Source organism: Nilaparvata lugens, chromosome 6 (assembly GCF_014356525.2).
Source record: "Nilaparvata lugens isolate BPH chromosome 6, ASM1435652v1, whole genome shotgun sequence".
In the NCBI taxonomy this organism is placed as follows: Eukaryota; Metazoa; Arthropoda; class Insecta; order Hemiptera; family Delphacidae; genus Nilaparvata; species Nilaparvata lugens.
The window spans coordinates 13,014,611-13,034,150 of NC_052509.1; the positions used below are offsets into that span (position 1 = coordinate 13,014,611).

General features: G+C 37.7%; 2 protein-coding genes across 2 annotated transcripts in view; one reads left to right on the forward strand and one right to left on the reverse strand.

The window, feature by feature from the left end:
* Positions 1-19,540, reverse strand: part of LOC111047693 — a 409,014-nt gene that overhangs the window by 208,571 nt on the left and 180,903 nt on the right. The window lies entirely within an intron of this gene.
* LOC111055330 lies at positions 20-6,106 on the forward strand. Its single transcript, XM_039430137.1, has 5 exons — positions 20-66; positions 1,384-1,540; positions 2,376-2,621; positions 3,213-3,315; positions 5,626-6,106. Exons 2-5 carry the CDS (start codon positions 1,465-1,467, stop codon positions 5,690-5,692), a joined length of 492 nt encoding a protein of 163 aa, XP_039286071.1. The 5' UTR covers positions 20-66; positions 1,384-1,464; the 3' UTR covers positions 5,693-6,106.

Genomic DNA, 19,540 nt, shown 5'->3' on the forward strand with positions numbered 1-19,540 from the left:
TTGTGCAGATGATACCAGGCGATTGTTTTGGTGATGACTCTGACACGAGGTGGATGGCTTGATCAGGTTGGTAAATTCTTAAAGTTGTTTTCAGTTTTATTTTCTTGACTTAAAGTTGATTTCAATTGCTCCCTTTGAAGTGAATTGTTGTTTATTAGATGAGTTGAAGTTGTTTATTGATTAGGCTCTTCGGTAGGGTTTTACATTAATTACGTTTTCCCACCAGTGATTATTGGCGTTCTCGGAATCTTGAATCTTGACGGTGTTGTGCTGTGAAACGTCGGTCACTCGATGTGGTCCTGTGTAAAGATGGAAGAATTTTTTAGTTAACTTGCCTAGGGCATCTGAAGATTTATGTGCTTTTACCAGTACTTCATCTCCGACTTCATACTTGAATTTCTTTGTAGCCTTATCATGATATTTTTTCCTTTGTTTTGCGGATTTGTCTAACCTATTTCGAACCAGTTGGTATAAGTTTGGGTTAGGTTTATCAGGATTTGGAAACTTGATTAGGCTCTGAATGAACGATTCGTTTCTTGTGCCAAATATAATTTCATGGGGAGTGTACCCGGTACTGTCACTTACACAGTTATTTATGCAGTGTTCTAGGAACGGTACATATTTGACCATTGTTGATGACGGTGACTGCTATATGCCCTCATAAATCTTGAAATTTCTTTCATTTTTCTTTCCACTGGGTTTGCGCTGGGAGTGTATGCCGAGACTCTTGATGTTTTAATGCCAGCTTGTTCTAAAATTTGTTTCCACTTGGCACTGCAAAAATAGGTTGCGTTGTCTGACAATATGCGTTGTGGTTTACCAACTTCATTGGTCCATCTTTCGGTGATGCATCTGGCTAGTTTTTCACCAGTGATTTTGCCAATAGGGAAGAACATTGTATATTTCGAGAACAAGCAGGTCAAGACAAAAATGAAGCGTTTTTGGTGCATAGACTGAGGTAGTGGCACATAGATGTCAGCTGATATTAATTCAAGTGGTTGTGAAGGCAAGATAGGTATCATTTCTCCTGCTATGTGAAAACGGTTATGCTTTGTTTTTTGACAGATGTCGCAAGCTCTTATTAACTGTGTAACCTTTTTGTTCAATCCTTTGAAGTAACAACACGTTTTCAGGGCATGTATTGTTTTCTTTATACCAAAGTGACCAATTCGTTCATGTGTTTCCAAAATTACGTCCTTTTCCAGGGTGTGTGGTATGACTAGATGCCAAAAATCGGAGTTCTTATTAGCCTTATAAAATAAATGGTCGTTGAAAATAGTGTAGCGTTGTAGATACTGGTGTTCTTCTACTGGAGGGTTGGATAACTGCGAATGAGATCTGTGATTTTGTTGTCCATTGATTGTGCGCTTTTAAATTTTTCAGATGTGAGGAGTTCGGTGTGCAGGAGTGGCGATATATTGAAGGGTAACGGCACTGGTTGATCTTCGGCTACATAGCATTGGAATGTCGTCTCATTGGCATAGGTGTCACTTCCTTCTCTGGACAAGAAATCAGCAGTTTGATTTCGTTTACCTGGCAGGTGAGTGAGTTCTAGATCGAATTCTTGCAATAACAGAAACCATCTAGACAGTCGGTTGTTGGTTAACTTGGCTGTTTTGAAGAAAGTCAGGGCCTTATGGTCTGTGTTAACAAAAATCTTTTGGCCTAACAACAACGTTCTATATTTCTTGCATACTTCGACAATGCTTAGTAGTTCTTTTTCCGTGACTGTGTACTTCTTCTGGGCTGCATTCATAGTTTTGCTAAAAAATGCTATGACTCCTTTTTCTCCTTTCTCATCATATTGAAAAATTTCCGCACCTAAGGCGTAATCCGATGCGTCAACATTTATATGGAAAGGTTGGTTGAGATTTGGATGATTCAATATAACAGCTTTCAAAAAAGCATCCTTCAATTGGTTGAAAATTTCATCTTCTTTGAGCCCCCATATCCATGGTTTAGAGGATGATAAAACGTGACTCAGTTGTGCCGTATAATGAGACATCTGTTTGTTAAAGCGACGATAGAATTGTAGGAAACCAATAAAACGTTGAAGCTGTTTACGACTTGATGGAGATGGAAAGTTTTTTATAGCTGCTAATTTGTCAATGTCCTGCATGATACCTTTATCAGTTATGATGTGCCCGAGGTATTTGACTTTCTTGGCAAAAAATTCACATTTTGATAATTTTAACTTCATACCACATTTTATTAGTCTACCGAATACTACATCAAGGTGTTGAATATGCTCTGCTACACTCTGTGATGAAATAATTGCATCATCAACGTAAAGAGCACAAAAATCTGAAATGTCTTCACCAATTGATTGTCTTAAGCAGCGTATAAATATAGCCATTGCGTTTCTGATCCCAAAGGCAAGTCGGGTGAATCTGAGATTTCGGCCGTTGAAGAGGAAGGACAGGTAATCTCGAGATTCTTCTGCCACTTGTACCTGCCAGTATCCGGCGCTGAGGTCGACGGTGGAGTATATGGTCTTGCCATAGAACGTCTGCAACACCTGATCGATCTGGGCGGGAGCTTCACGGTCGTCGTCGAGAATCATGTTCAGCTGGCGGGCGTCGAGACAGAGTCGGGTGGAGCCGTCCTTCTTCGAAACGCAGGTAATAGGCAAACTATAATGCGATGTGGATGGTTCGATAATGCCTAGTCTTTCCATCCTATCTATCTCGGCAGCTGCTGCTTGACGGTGCGCAAAAGGGATGGGATAAGATTTTCTATAATACGACTCATGTGGTTTGACCTCTAATTTGCACTGAAAATGATTTGCCAATCCCGGCTGTTCTGAAAATACTGCACGATTTTTTATGAACATTTCTTTCATGGATTGTTTGATTGCGAGCCCCCATTCAGAATTGTTATCAATTCATTCAGTAACTTTTCCATCAGAATGTCGGTATCATCTGGTGTTTCATTTTCCAAGCTGTAGTCATCTATTGAATCATGACTCATCATCTCACTCTCTTCACTTTCTCTGTATTGCACCTTGTATTCTCTTTCAGGAATGTAGTCTTCAACCATGTGATATCTCACTACTCTTACATCTCCCGCATTGGCCTTTAATACTATCTGAGTATTGATACTAGTCCGGTTGCTATTGTCGATTAATTGTAGTTCGAGATTTTTGAAATTTATGTTTGAGTTATAATGGGCTAAGAAATCAGCACCAATAATAATGTGTGGTCCATTTGCAGGTAATACCAGGAAGGAGTATGGGAAGCACTTTCCTTCGACTTGGATCTCCAGGAGGCATTGTTTAGTTATTCGGAGGCGACGTCCTGGTGTGACACCTGATAGGTAGGTTGAGGTTAATGGTAATGTGGCTATTTCTGTTATGTTTTTCAGGCGGGAATAAGAGTCATTCTGGATTAGGCTGACTTGTGATCCAGTATCTATGAGAGCTTTGAATTGTAGGCTGGCTATTTGTATGGTTATATAGGTTTGAAAATGTTCATGTATTTCTTGAATGCTGGAGTTTTCTTCTTCTAGCAAGGTTTCTCTGATGTTATTATATAGCGCGGTAAGACATGTAGATTCTTTTCCTGTATCTGGATTGGTGAGGTTGTTCAGATTTTCCACTTTATTCGTTTTTGCAGGTTGGGTAGGCTTAAACCGTATAGAGCGGCAACGGCGGTAGATTCCTCTGAGTTTCGGTTGTTTACCTTGGACTATTTCGACTGGCGGGGGTGACGGATCAGTATTTTCAATTGGCGGTTGTTCTTCTGCTAATGGATTATCATTTCTCTCCGTGTGTAAACAGGTGATGGGCGACTGTGGCGGGTGATTTCCATATAGTCAGATTTTCTGCGGCGTTGAGGACCCTGGTGTTTTCTCAGCCATATCCGATTTTCTTCCCTGATTTTCGTTGGGCGTCGTTTGATGCTGATTTGCGCTCGCATTTCCCATCCGGTTATAGTTGTTGTTCCTGCTATGTGCGGCGTTGTTGGGGTATGGGTTACGGTGTTGGTTTATACGGTCTCGTCCGTCATGGTAGTACGCGTTTCTCCGGTTTGTATCAGACTGCTGGTTGTGGTTCTGGAAATTCCTCCTACTTTCTGGTTGGTTTTCTTTATTTAATCGCTGTTGAAAATTTGTGTTGCGGTCCTGGTTATTGGCAGAATTAAAGGGACGACGGACATTAGAAAAAGAAGGAGTATTTTGTTGGGGTTGGTGATCTTGATGCGGATGCTCTTGTCGCACAGTGAAGTTGTAATCTTCGCGATGCACTGCTTGGATTTCATGGAGATGATTTTCCAGTTCTTTGATGGTCTTAACATGACTAGTCGCTAGTGCCATCTGTACGGGGTAAGGCAGCTTCCGGATAATGATCTGAGTGAGTGCTAACTCGGCAAAGGGTGTATCCAGTTGTGAATTTTGGTATCTGATGTTTGATACGAAGGCGGTGCATGTCTGGCCATTTCGAGGTGAATATTTGCAAGATACGATGTCAGATAGTATAACTCGCTGTCGATCTTGTCCCCAATATTGCTCTAGGAAGGCATCTATGAATTCGGATAAACTATTAAATTCGGCGGCGCGTCCGTGAAGGAAAAGTAAGGGTTCTCCGGACAACAGAGTGAATAATTTGAATTTCCATATGGGCCAGGGTGTGGGGGTAAGTTCTTGAACAGATCTCAGTTGTTCGACGAAGGGTTTTGGGGGCATAGACGCTGAGGTGTCATCAAAATGTCCTAGGTTTTGAAAAATTGTAGTGGTGTTGTATGACTCTGAGGGCGATGACAGTTCTAGGTTGGCCCGAGAGTGACTTATGCGGGTTTCCATCTGAGTGATTCGGGTATCCGTCTGCTCGAATCTTTTTCGGACCTCGGCATCAACACTCTTCCTTTGCTCGGCGGCAGTATCACATCGTCTATGCAGGTCGCTGTATTGTATAGTCAAGCTGTCCACCTGAGAGCTGATAGTAGTTTGCTTTTCACTCAGGGTGCTAACATGGCTCTTCAAATTTGTTATATTGGTCGTAACCGGTTCAAGTTGCCCTTCGACTCGCCGTATAATGTCCTCGTGTTCATTTTGACACGTAGAGATATGTTCATTGACTTTGGCCTGCACGCTTTGTGTTATCTGCTCTCCTGCTTTGATGCAATGCTGTTTGGCTTGATCAACTACTTTCTCTTTCAGAGTATCCATCTCTACACATATGTGTTCTTTTAAGGTGACCTCGACGTTGATTACCTTCGTATGCATATCTTGTGATCTGATCCAATCGGTTACTCGTTTCTACAATGGATTTATCCAGACGCTCGGTTGAATCTTTGATGGTATTATCTGTATCATGGAATGCCTTGTCCATCCGCTGACTCAACTTCTCCAAACCTGTTCATTTACCTTCCTTACTTCTTGAACTTCCCTTTTCAATTCTTCCTTTGTTTGGTCGCTTTTTTCATTGAGGTTGTTTATTGCTTCCTTTGTTTGTTTGTTGTCTTCTTTTAATTCTTCCTTTGTTTGGTCGCTCTTTTCATTTAAGTTGTTTATTGCTTCCTTTGTTTGTTTGATGTCTCCTTTTATTTGGTCGTATTTTCCATTTAGATTGTTTATTTCTGCATTTGTTTTATTTATTGCTTCATTGGTTTTCCTTATTTCTTTCAGGATGAGGGTCCAGTCAACGGCGGGAGCGGGTGCATGGTTAACGGTTAACCGCTGGTTTTTTATCTGAGCAACGGTGCGAGAAATGGGAGTTCTTGTTTCTGAGACGTCATCGACTGAGTGCTCTTCTGATATTTCGTCCTCCGGTTCTTGGGCTACCAACGTATCCTCCACTAGAATGCAGCTCTCCTCCACCTGCGTCGACGACAAGTCATCTAGTAGATGTGGATGGAAATCGGCGGATGCGGTGGCAGATGCGGATGGTGGTGAGCGATCGGGTGAGATGTCTTCGGTGTCTGACAGACTTGGATTGACCTGGTCGTTTCCTGCCATAGTTTGCGGAAAAATAGCGCAACGAAAGTGTGCAGTGAATAAAAAACGTGAAAGTGTTGTGATATACAAAATAATTGGTAAGAAATCCAATAGAAATTGTTATAGCGTCGTAGTGAGTGAAATACAGAAAAAGTGGTTTAGCAATGTGTTCAGTGATAAAATGAATCAAGTTAGCAATATCGTTAACATAAAAATGACAAGAACATACAGGATACACAGTGAACACTTATGCGGTAATACAGGTACGCCTCTTATAATTTATTATTACTATTATTATAAATATTTTACTCTTATAATTTCTTGCCGCAATTCTATATATAGGGCTAGTATTCTTTGCAAAATTTTATATAAAAGCAGCAGTGTTCTGTTTGAATTATTCCGCAATATATCCGTGATTTAATTTTACTTCCCTCTTTATGCTTTAAAAATTTAAAAAATGTAAATAACTTCAATCCTCTTTTCCGTAAAATTTTATAAATTGTTTCAATATAGACCTAATATTCTTCAAATAATATGACCTTTCTTATGGTATTTCTTAAACCTATGACTTATAGTATGACCAATTTTCGAATAACACAATAATGAAATTCTGAGTTCGATTCTTTCTCTAAAAATTCATCAATCGATAAATTTCTTTTCCATTCAAAAATTGGGTATGGCACGTCTTGCTGTTTTATATAACAGTGAACAGTTAATATTAAATCTGAAGAAATTCACAACCATAAATTTTTCAAAAATTTTCCCGTTGTCAGCGCTATAGTATACTGAGCAACTAAATAATCCTCGTAGTCGATTATCCACCTCTTCAATGCCTATCACTGTTGGGCGCCAAATCATGTAAAGCTCTTCCTGGGGGAGTCACTCTCACCTCCAAGGATAGGACAATACACGTAGGGTGATGTAATGCTGTATTTAAATGCCTCACGTATGTATGGTGAATCTTGTACTGAATCAATGGTGTATGGACTATAAATTTTGCAATTGCGTGGGTGGACGCTGAGTGTACACCAGACTGATTGATTCACTACAAGATTCAATACAATTGTCGGAATCGCGGGAGGCCTAAACGCTCGCTCACCCTTGATTCTTCTAATGACAGATTGTATAATGATGAAATTTTTATAAGCAGTGTAGCGATCGCTAAACACTGAATACGGATACCTTAAAATTATTACCTGTGAAGAATGAGCATACAAAATCATACAGGTCGAGCAAAAATCCCGATGTAGATAATTTACGGGACTGCGTCTCTAATAAGTTCTGAAGGATTAAAATACGGTATTTGGACCAAATATCGTTCAGAATATACTTCGAGAACAGAGTCTTGTCGGGTTTTAAGCTCTATTGTAGGAATTTATATGATCTCTGGCTGCATCTGCTGTACAATTGATGTATTCGCTCCTAAGTCGAGGTTGGTAACAGATAAAAGCTGATATATGAGCAGGTAAGGACAAAGAATAAATATCTCGATCTGACCCCACTCGCTACATCCACTTAGACCTGTTCCAATATCCAGCTTAATTCAATTATTCCAATGATCGTATTCGATCGGTTCTTGATGATATAGAACGTATCAGACACAATAATTGACAGGCTTAAGAAATAATCGAACTCAGAAAACGAATTAACAAAACTGGAATATATTATAATAAAATATATGATCATACAGTGCAGATTCAGAATTTGATTTACAGGTTGATAATAATTTAGCATTGACAAAAGAGTTAAAAATGTTCTTGTACTTGCATGATACCATGCGTGATTCGACAGAATTTTACAATTGATAAAATTGAACAGTTTTGAAAAAATAGTGAAAAAATGAATTATAAAATATTTTTAAAAAAGTTTGCTCGGGGTCGTGGTTCTGGCAGTGGAGGATAGCTAATCAAACTACAAATTCTTAGAAATTCTATATGGATAAATTCTAGGCTCTTAAATGCTAAAGCGCTTGTCGGCGTGGCCAATAATTTAACGAAGAAAATTTTATGTTTTTCTGCACTGAAATATTTTTCGAAGCGTAGATTGGGGCCCCTTTTAAAACTTATAACTCACGTGAAATTCCTTGGTGGTCGTGGTTTTCTTCTTTAGATCAAAAATCGTTTGATCGGCAGCGGGTCCAGGCTTCGGTTTCAGCACGTGGGGAATTTTAATTTAAATATCTCCTTCACCAAATTAATTAAGGGATAATTTACTTTAAACTTTTAAATTTATCGATTGATGAAAAAAAGAAATTTACAAATAACAAATAGATTGGCCTAAAATATCGGCTCACAAATAGAACATATAAAATCGAACGAAAATTTTACAAATAGGTCTTGGTAACTATAAAGAGATCTGAACGGTGAGGATTTCAAAAGGGAAGTGCTGTCTTTTTCTCTAAGCTTCTTGGCTAGACCTTTCTTCTGAGAATCTCGATGTAATAATTTGCATGAAAATTTGCCATTGGTAGAACGACTGTGACGTAGACATGACGTCAGTGGCGAGCAGTAGAATATAATTCCTTTAATTACAATAATAATTCAATTTATGTAATTCTTAAAACTGCTTAATCTTCTAGACATAGTTCCTCTCATACAATGTACATGTGCTAGCGTATATGATAAGGCAGGTTTGTTGTCTGATAGTAGATTAACATGTGTTGCTTTCAAACGATCACCTTTTTGGTGCTATTTCTATGCACTATGATTGGCTTAGGCTTGCCAAAGAGATTTAATTACCATGTGGTTCAGTTGAATTAATCATTAATAAATTAATATTCTTATACAATTTTTATTATGTTTGAGACTGTTATAATTAATTTCTGCCGTTTTATCAATAATATGCTGTTCATGCTATGACCTAGTTAGTTACAATAAGACCTGACATATAATATAATTTCTTAAATAATAAATAATTTCAACGATAATACATACATTTTATTTTTTTATTTGAAATTCTTGGTCCTTTATTGATAGTTTTATAATTTTTAGAAATGGTATTATATCTTGCGTGAAGCCAGCATGACATTTGACAATACTTTGAATCAGTCAGCTGCGTTCGAACTGTTTTAAAAACATCTGATCGATAGTAAACAAAGTGTAACCTCAAAATCAGTAAGCAATTCATAAATAATTCGTGCTTTATTTGCAGAATAATTATAATTTTATTGAATAATTTTTCTAGAAAATATTCGGTACAGAACGGTACTCTTATCTAATATACAGTTACTGATAAGTAAGCTTTATCGCTCGGTCGCTAACTATTCCTTTAGCAAATTCTTTCATTTTAAAAGGTAATCACAATTTTTCTCTCTTCTCATGAGGTCTATTTGAAAGATTCATCACACTGTGTAGACCTGGGGATTGCAAACATAACCATTTTTTGAATCAGCACACACCCAAATCTTTATCCCATATTTTCCTGGCTTGGACTTCATGTAAACACGAAATGGGCACTTTCCTCGGAATGTTGCAAGCCTCTCATCCACTGTGATATGAGCATCTGGACTGTAACTGTCAATACAATCCTTCACAAATAGATCAAAAACATCTCTTATTGCAGCTAATTTATCATTTGTTGTTTGACTACGAGCTTGCCTTGTAGTTTTATCATCAAATCGTATAGCAGATGACAACTCTTGGAAACGTGCTCTAGCCATAACTGCAGTGAAGAATGGGTTTCTGAATGCGGGATGGGTTGACCATAGCTCTGATATTGATAATTGATTATTATGAATTTTTCCAGCAGCCAAAAGTATTGCAATGAAAGCATACATCTCTTCCTTGTTTGTATCTTTCCATGTTTTCATTTTTTGTTCATTGGAATTACACTTTTGATTGAAATTGTCCACCACTTCTCTACCTTTTGCATTGGTCCATTCACAAATTATGTAATAATAGATTCTGAAAGGAACAACTTGAATGTATTTTCAACTGAAACAATATTCTCACTTTTTTTGGTTAGGCCGGGTGCAACAGTTAGTATATTATGGGCTCCTCTTTGTCCTCTTCGGTATGGTTTTGTTGACCACTCCATACCACTTTTAGTTTTGAAAAAGCTTCTGGAGATCTCTTCATGTTGTACAGCATCATCTTCTTCATCTTGTACAGCAATATCTTCTTCATTCTGAACAGCACTATCTTCAATGGTGATTTCATCATCAATCTCATCTACAAATTCAATATTGTCCTCAAAGTCACTTGCATTCCATAAAACATATAACTCACGTTCTTCTTCACACAAATCGTCAGGATTATCGATGTTTAGTACACTTTCGAACTCTTCTACACTCAATGCTTTTGACATTTTACGCTATTCACATAACAGCAAGCAGCAGACTGAGAAAAACATCACCGACATAACCTCAAATCAACACAGTTTTGTGTGTGGGGTAACACCATTACCCCGCTTTGTATTTGGAGGGTGTATGAAATTGATGGAAAATTATCATGACATGGAATACCAAGTGGGGTAATAATTGAGTTACCCCGAAGATATATCTGCTTATAATTTTCAAAATAAGAGGTATGAGATAGTTCCATGGGATAAAATTATTAAAACGATATGTTTTTAACAAGTACTCAATGTTTCAATGAAATCAATCAACATGTCATGAAAAAAATTTGACAAAAAGTCAGTTGGGGTAGTCTAGTTACCCCGGTTGGTAGTCCAAGGGTTAACATGAAATTTCGCATATAGATTCCTAATTTACCAATAATCGTTGAAGGTTAATTTTAAGGATTTAAGTAGGTCAAGTTTTCAGTCCGCAAGGGTTAGTTGCTAGTATATAATAAAAGGAAAGAATTGACTTTTACAATAGCCACCTCTAATACAAGGCCGCGGCCTACGATATTGCAACGTCGCAGTGTAGACCTAGAATCTAATACATGATTGGTGGAAAATATCAGCTGGTATTTTTTAAAATCTTTTTCATCAATCATAATAGACTCTAGGCCTACAGTGTGACGTTTCAATGTCATAGGCCGCGGCCTTGTATTAGAGGTGGCTATGCTTATACATGTACGGAATAGGGAATTCACGAATGACGCATCACGTCTGAACTACTCAACTGATTCACTTGACATTTTGCTTAGTGATACCCAATTTACCGAGAATAGTTGTAGACTTTTTTCCAATTATTCAAGTATTTCAGTAGGTCAAGTTTTCAGATTGATAAATTTTAATGGACCCTTGCGAAGCACAGGTTTCCTGCTTGTGAATTATATCAAAGTAATATACATGCAAAACAATTTTGATAAATTATCAGGTAACTCGTGCTCCGCAAGGTTCTTTTTTTAAAACTTGACAATGGGCCTTTTCAAAAATCTTGAAAAATTAAAATAGGTAGGTCTACAATCATCCTCGGCTAATTAGAAATCTTTGTGCAAAATTTCAATTAAATCAGTCGAGTAGTTGAGACGTGGTGATGCGTCAAACATAATTTTCCTATCCCCTACGTGTATAGGCCAGCTCTTTGCTTTATTGTAGTATAGATCTGATTATGCCGAAGGAACAGGATAGGCAACCCGCTATACATGAAAGCAATATTGATAGATTACGCCGCAGGATAAGGATAGGCAACCCGCTTAACAATTTTATATAATTATACAAAGTATTGGCCCAAAACCCTGCCTGTATACACCGGTTTGAACTCGAGTCATTGCTTCCAGCACTAAAATTCTGACTATATATTATTTTATTATTTAATTACTATTATTTTCTTTATTATAATTTATTATTTACCGGCTACAAAAAAACTGATTCTCTATCTATTCATATTTATTCATTGAATTATCTTTGCCTGCCAATTAAGAAATTATTCAATGCATAAAACCTCTTCGTTTTGTATACCAGCTGAGCTTTAGTGTTTACAAGTTTGTGTTTTCAAAAATTCAATTTTTCTTTAATAACTCAATATTAATCATTAAAAGTGCTAATTGAGTCGAATATTGCTAATCAATTTATCAATTCAAGCCATCTAAATTCAAAATTTATAGTTTTAATGTTTATGTTGGAAAAATTTTCTATCAAAATTGTAGACGTGAAATTCTAACTTTATCTTGGACTTTGTCACTTATAAATTTGTAAGAAAAATAGTACAAGGACTACCTTATTATTTTATCTGCCAATGTTATCACATTAGTATTATTTGCATTGTAAATAAAATAATAAAAAAATTATATCAAACTTTATAGTATCCAAAATTTGTATTGTAATATTGTTTTGATGAATAGAATTCAAAGAGAAATTCAGATTTGATATTTGATGATTCATCTTTTCCGATGTCTATGTTCTTTCTGGGAATGTTTTTTTTTCCTATTCTTTCAAAAGGATATCTGATTACATATAGTCTCTCGTCATCACGTCTGAACTACTAAACTGATTCACTTGAAATTTTGCATATTGATTCCCAATTTAACGAGATTGTTTATGGGCCTATTTTTTATTATTCGAGATTTTAGTAGTTCACGTTCTCAGTTCGACAAGTTCTCAATTGAACCCTTGCCAAGAACTAGTTACCTGTTAGTCACTTATATTTTATTCCTGCTGCAAAACAAACTCAAACACTAGATTAAAATACAAACACTTTGAATAAACAAGAATATGAACAAATTATGGATAAATTAAAATACAAACACTAACACAAAACACTATTATGAGGTCACGTTATAATGGCAGTGAAGAAAGATGGAAGAACATCATTGCCGATCACCTGTCTTGTCAATGCCTTCCATAGATGGAAGCTGATACAGGTTTATTGATGTAATATTAACTGTCCATTCACGTTCTAACCCTAGAGAGGTCGCGCAAGTGAAAATCACATGAAGGGTCGCGCTGGGTGGATTAGACCAGTTGCAGTAATATGTGACAGAGTACGATAAAATTCGAGATTCTAATGTTGGATTTTCTAGTCTTTCTTGTTCAGTCACGTCTTTCCTCTTTCTAACACTTTCTGAAAGTTCAAAACTCGTTCCTCTTCCATTTCATTCATGTTTGAGAAGTAAAAGTAGCACACACAAGGAATCGCACTGGGTGGATTCGACCCATATGCGGAAAACGCGACAGGTCGCACTGGGTGGATTCGACCCATATGCGGAAAACGCGACAGGTCGCACTGGGTGGATTTGACCCATATGCGGAAAACGTGACAGGTCGCACTGGGTGGATTCGACCCATATGCGGAAAACGCGACAGGTCGAACTGGGTGGATTTGACCCATATGCGGAAAACGCGACAGGTCGCACTGGGTGGATTCGACCCATATGCGGAAAACGCGACAGGTCGCACTGGGTGGATTTGACCCTACATGCAAAACAATTTTGATAAATTATCAGGTAACTCGTGCTCCGCAAGGTTCTTTTTTTAAAACTTGACAATGGGCCTTTTCAAAAATCTTGAAAAATTAAAATAGGTAGGTCTACAAGCATCCTCGGCTAATTAGAAATCTTTGTGCAAAATTTCAATTAAATCAGTCGAGTAGTTGAGACGTGATGATGCGTCAAACATAATTTTCCTATCCCCTACGTGTATAGGCCAGCTCTTTGCTTTATTGTAGTATAGATCTGATTATGCCGAAGGAACAGGATAGGCAACCCGCTATACATGAAAGCAATATTGATAGATTACGCCGCAGGATAAGGATAGGCAACCCGCTTAACAATTTATATAATTATACAAAGTATTGGCCCAAAACCCTGCCTGTATACACCGTTTGAACTCGAGTCATTGCTTCCAGCACTAAAATTCTGACTATATATTATTTTATTTATTTAATTACTATTATTTTCTTTATTATAATTTATTATTTACCGGCTACAAAAAAACTGATTCTCTATCTATTCATATTTATTCATTGAATTATCTTTGCCTGCCAATTAAGAAATTATTCAATGCATAAAACCTCTTCGTTTTGTATACCAGCTGAGCTTTAGTGTTTACAAGTTTGGTTTTCAAAAATTCAATTTTTCTTTAATAACTCAATATTAATCATTAAAAGTGCTAATTGAGTCGAATATTGCTAATCAATTTATCAATTCAAGCCATCTAAATTCAAAATTTATAGTTTTAATGTTTATGTTGGAAAAATTTTCTATCAAAATTGTAGACGTGAAATTCTAACTTTATCTTGGACTTTGTCACTTATAAATTTGTAAGAAAAATAGTACAAGGACTACCTTATTATTTTATCTGCCAATGTTATCACATTAGTATTATTTGCATTGTAAATAAAATAATAAAAAAATTATATCAAACTTTATAGTATCCAAAATTTGTATTGTAATATTGTTTTGATGAATAGAATTCAAAGAGAAATTCAGATTTGATATTTGATGATTCATCTTTTCCGATGTCTATGTTCTTTCTGGGAATGTTTTTTTTTCCTATTCTTTCAAAAGGATATCTGATTACATATAGTCTCTCGTCATCACGTCTGAACTACTAAACTGATTCACTTGAAATTTTGCATATTGATTCCCAATTTAACGAGATTGTTTATGGGCCTATTTTTTATTATTCGAGATTTTAGTAGTTCACGTTCTCAGTTCGACAAGTTCTCAATTGAACCCTTGCCAAGAACTAGTTACCTGTTAGTCACTTATATTTTATTCCTGCTGCAAAACAAACTCAAACACTAGATTAAAATACAAACACTTTGAATAAACAAGAATATGAACAAATTATGGATAAATTAAAATACAAACACTAACACAAACACTATTATGAGGTCACGTTATAATGGCAGTGAAGAAAGATGGAAGAACATCATTGCCGATCACCTGTCTTGTCAATGCCTTCCATAGATGGAAGCTGATACAGGTTTATTGATGTAATATTAACTGTCCATTCACGTTCTAACCCTAGAGAGGTCGCGCAAGTGAAAATCACATGAAGGGTCGCGCTGGTGGATTAGACCAGTTGCAGTAATATGTGACAGAGTACGATAAAATTCGAGATTCTAATGTTGGATTTTCTAGTCTTTCTTGTTCAGTCACGTCTTTCCTCTTTCTAACACTTTCTGAAAGTTCAAAACTCGTTCCTCTTCCATTTCATTCATGTTTGAGAAGTAAAAGTAGCACACACAAGGAATCGCACTGGGTGGATTCGACCCATATGCGGAAAACGCGACAGGTCGCACTGGGTGGATTCGACCCATATGCGGAAAACGCGACAGGTCGCACTGGGTGGATTTGACCCATATGCGAAAACGTGACAGGTCGCACTGGGTGGATTCGACCCATATGCGGAAAACGCGACAGGTCGAACTGGGTGGATTTGACCCATATGCGGAAAACGCGACAGGTCGCACTGGGTGATTCGACCCATATGCGGAAAACGCGACAGGTCGCACTGGGTGGATTTGACCCATATGCGGAAAACGTGACAGGTCGCACTGGGTGGATTCGACCCATATTCGGAAAACGTGACAGGTCGCACTGGGTGATTTGACCCATATGCGGAAAACGCGACAGGTCGCACTGGGTGGATTCGACCCATATGCGGAAAACCCTGCCTGTATACACCGGTTTGAACTCGAGTCATTGCTTCCAGCACTAAAATTCTGACTATATATTATTTTATTATTTAATTACTATTATTTTCTTTATTATAATTTATTATTTACCGGCTACAAAAAAACTGATTCTCTATCTATTCATATTATTCATTGAATTATCTTTGCCTGCCAATTAAGAAATTATTCAATGCATAAAACCTCTTCGTTTTGTATACCAGCTGAGCTTTAGTGTTTACAAGTTTGGTTTTCAAAAATTCAATTTTTCTTTAATAACTCAATATTAATCATTAAAAGTGCTAATTGAGTCGAATATTTCTAATCAATTTATCAATTCAAGCCATCTAAATTCAAAATTTATAGTTTTAATGTTTATGTTGGAAAAATTTTCTATCAAAATTGTAGACGTGAAATTCTAACTTTATCTTGGACTTTGTCACTTAGAAAAATAGCACAAGGACTACCTTATTATTTTATCTGCCAATGTTATCACATTAGTATTATTTGCATTGTAAATAAAAATAATAAAAAAATTATATCAAACTTTATAGTATCCAAAATTTGTATTGTAATATTGTTTTGATGAATAGAATTCAAAGAGAAATTCAGATTTGATATTTTTGGTGATTCATCTTTTCCGATGTCTATATGTTCTTTCTGGGAATGTTTTTTTTTCCTATTCTTTCAAAAGGATATCTGATTACATATAGTCTCTCGTCATCACGTCTGAACTACTAAACTGATTCACTTGAAATTTTGCATATTGATTCCCAATTTAACGAGATTGTTTATGGGCCTATTTTTTATTATTCGAGATTTTAGTAGTTCACGTTCTCAGTTTGACAAGTTCTCAATTGAACCCTTGCCAAGAACTAGTTACCTGTTAGTCACTTATATTTTATTCCTGCTGCAAAACAAACTCAAACACTAGATTAAAATACAAACACTTTGAATAAACAAGAATATGAACAAATTATGGATAAATTAAAATACAAACACTAACACAAACACTATTATGAGGTCACGTTATAATGGCAGTGAAGAAAGATGGAAGAACATCATTGCCGATCACCTGTCTTGTCAATGCCTTCCATAGATGGAAGCTGATACAGGTTTATTGATGTAATATTAACTGTCCATTCACGTTCTAACCCTAGAGAGGTCGCGCAAGTGAAAATCACATGAAGGGTCGCGCTGGGTGGATTAGACCAGTTGCAGTAATATGTGACAGAGTACGATAAAATTCGAGATTCTAATGTTGGATTTTCTAGTCTTTCTTGTTCAGTCACGTCTTTCCTCTTTCTAACACTTTCTGAAAGTTCAAAACTCGTTCCTCTTCCATTTCATTCATGTTTGAGAAGTAAAAGTAGCACACACAAGGAATCGCACTGGGTGGATTCGACCATATGCGGAAAACGCGACAGGTCGCACTGGGTGGATTCGACCCATATGCGGAAAACGCGACAGGTCGCACTGGGTGGATTTGACCCATATGCGGAAAACGTGACAGGTCGCACTGGGTGATTCGACCCATATGCGGAAAACGCGACAGGTCGAACTGGGTGGATTTGACCATATGCGGAAAACGCGACAGGTCGCACTGGGTGATTCGACCCATATGCGGAAAACGCGACAGGTCGCACTGGGTGGATTTGACCCATATGCGGAAAACGCGACAGGTCGCACTGGGTGGATTTGACCCATATGCGGAAAACGCGACAGGTCGCACTGGGTGGATTCGAGCCATATGCGGAAAACGCGACAGGTCGCACTGGGTGGATTCGACCCATATGCGGAAAACGCGACAGGTCGCACTGGGTGGATTTGACCCATATGCGGAAAACGCGACAGGTCGCACTGGGTGGATTCGACCCATATGCGGAAAACGCGACAGGTCGCACTGGGTGGATTCGACATAAAAAAAAGTGTGTACATGCTTTTCTCTCCATCAGAAAGGTCTATCCCTACAGAGCTATTTCAAGATGGTGTAAAAACTCACTCAGACTCCTGTACATATTATAATCATTATGTAGAGTTGGAAGGGTTACAGGAGAGGGATGAGAACTGTCTATGTCAGGCATTGATAAGAGTGAGGGAGACAAAATATCTGGGAGTCATGTTAGATTCACAACTCAAATGGAACGCTCACATTGATAATATATGTAAAAAAATGAAACATATTATACATAAATTTTACAGGTTAAACGGGTTAGGTGATTTAAATATATTACTATTAATTTACTTTGCTTACGCCCAGTCAGTATTACAGTATGGCATTAGGGTATGGGGTGGGGCATTGGACGTACATTTTAACAAAATCTCCTTAATTCAAAAACACTTAATTAAAGCAGCACTTGGTCGACCCAGACGTTACCCTACAAATCTCCTTTTTACAGAATTCCCAGTTTTAACAGTTAGGCAACTATTTGTGAAAAACATAATATTATACATAATTAAAAACAGAAATCTATTTACACCTCAAGCTCGAACCTACAATTTTCGAATGCAAGATAATTATCAAATTAACAGAACTGACATGACTGTATGCCGAGGACAATTTCCTTACATCTGCAATAGACTCATCAACCTGCTACCAGAAAACTTAATAGCAAATAGAACAACAAAAGCAAATCCTAAAAAAATAGCAGAGTGGATAAAATCAATAAACACTTCTTAATTCTTACAAACATAATATAATATTAAATATCACCATCATCTCATTTCACTAACTACAGTTCATCAATAATTGTATCAATTCTCAATTATATTTCAGATATATTCCTTCCAACACAATATATATCAGCATTGACTTGTGGCAGCGGCCGGTCGTAGGGTTTGATGTGGCGGTACTAGGCTATATTATAATTTAATGTAGCACTGCTGCTGTATTGAATTTTGTGATTGGTTGCTGTTATAGGTCAATAACTTACTCCATTATTTTGTATTACACTTCAACTTTTCTCATATTATCAGTATTCTGTACATTTTTATTGTCATACATATTTGTATTAATTTTTCTTCTCTTTCACTTGTATATTGTACTTTTTATGAATTTTTTTGGTACTCGCTGCCAGCACTCAAACCCTTGGTTTTGCAGGCAGCGCCTATTATGTTATTTTGTGTAACAAAGTTTTTTTTTTATTTGAATACTTTGATTGTCTATCTTGCTTAACTTTGTTTTGACATTTATCATTGTTTTGTATTATATTTGAAATAGCAAATAAAATTTGATTTGATTTCATTTGATTTTGACCCATATGCGGAAAACGCGACAGGTCGCACTGGGTGGATTCGACCCATATGCGGAAAACGCGACAGGTCGCACTGGGTGGATTCGACCCATATGCGGAAAACGCGACAGGTCGCACTGGGTGGATTCGACCCATATGCGGAAAACGCGACAGGTCGCACTGGGTGGATTTGACCCATATGCGGAAAACGCGACAGGTCGCACTGGGTGGATTCGACCCATATGCGGAAAACGCGACAAGTCGCACTGGGTGGATTCGACCCATATGCGGAAAACGCGACAGGTCGCACTGGGTGGATTCGACCCATATGCGGAAAACGCGACAGGTCGCACTGGGTGGATTCGACCCATATGCGGAAAACGCGACAGGTCGCACTGGTTTGATTCGACCCATATGCGGAAAACGCGACAGGTCGCACTGGGTGGATTTGACCCATATGCGGAAAACGCGACAGGTCGCACTGGGTGGATTCGACCCATATACGGATAACGTGAAAAGTCGCGCTGGGTTTATTCGACCCATATGCGGAAAACGCGACAGGTCGCACTGGGTGGATTTGACCCATATGCGGAAAACGCGACAGGTCGCACTGGGTGGATTCGAGCCATATGCGGAAAACGCGACAGGTCGCACTGGGTGGATTCGACCCATATGCGGAAAACGCGACAGGTCGCACTGGGTGGATTTGACCCATATGCGGAAAACGCGACAGGTCGCACTGGGTGGATTCGACCCATATGCGGAAAACGCGACAGGTCGCACTGGGTGGATTCGACATAAAAAAAAGTGTGTACATGCTTTTCTCTCCATCAGAAAGGTCTATCCCTACAGAGCTATTTCAAGA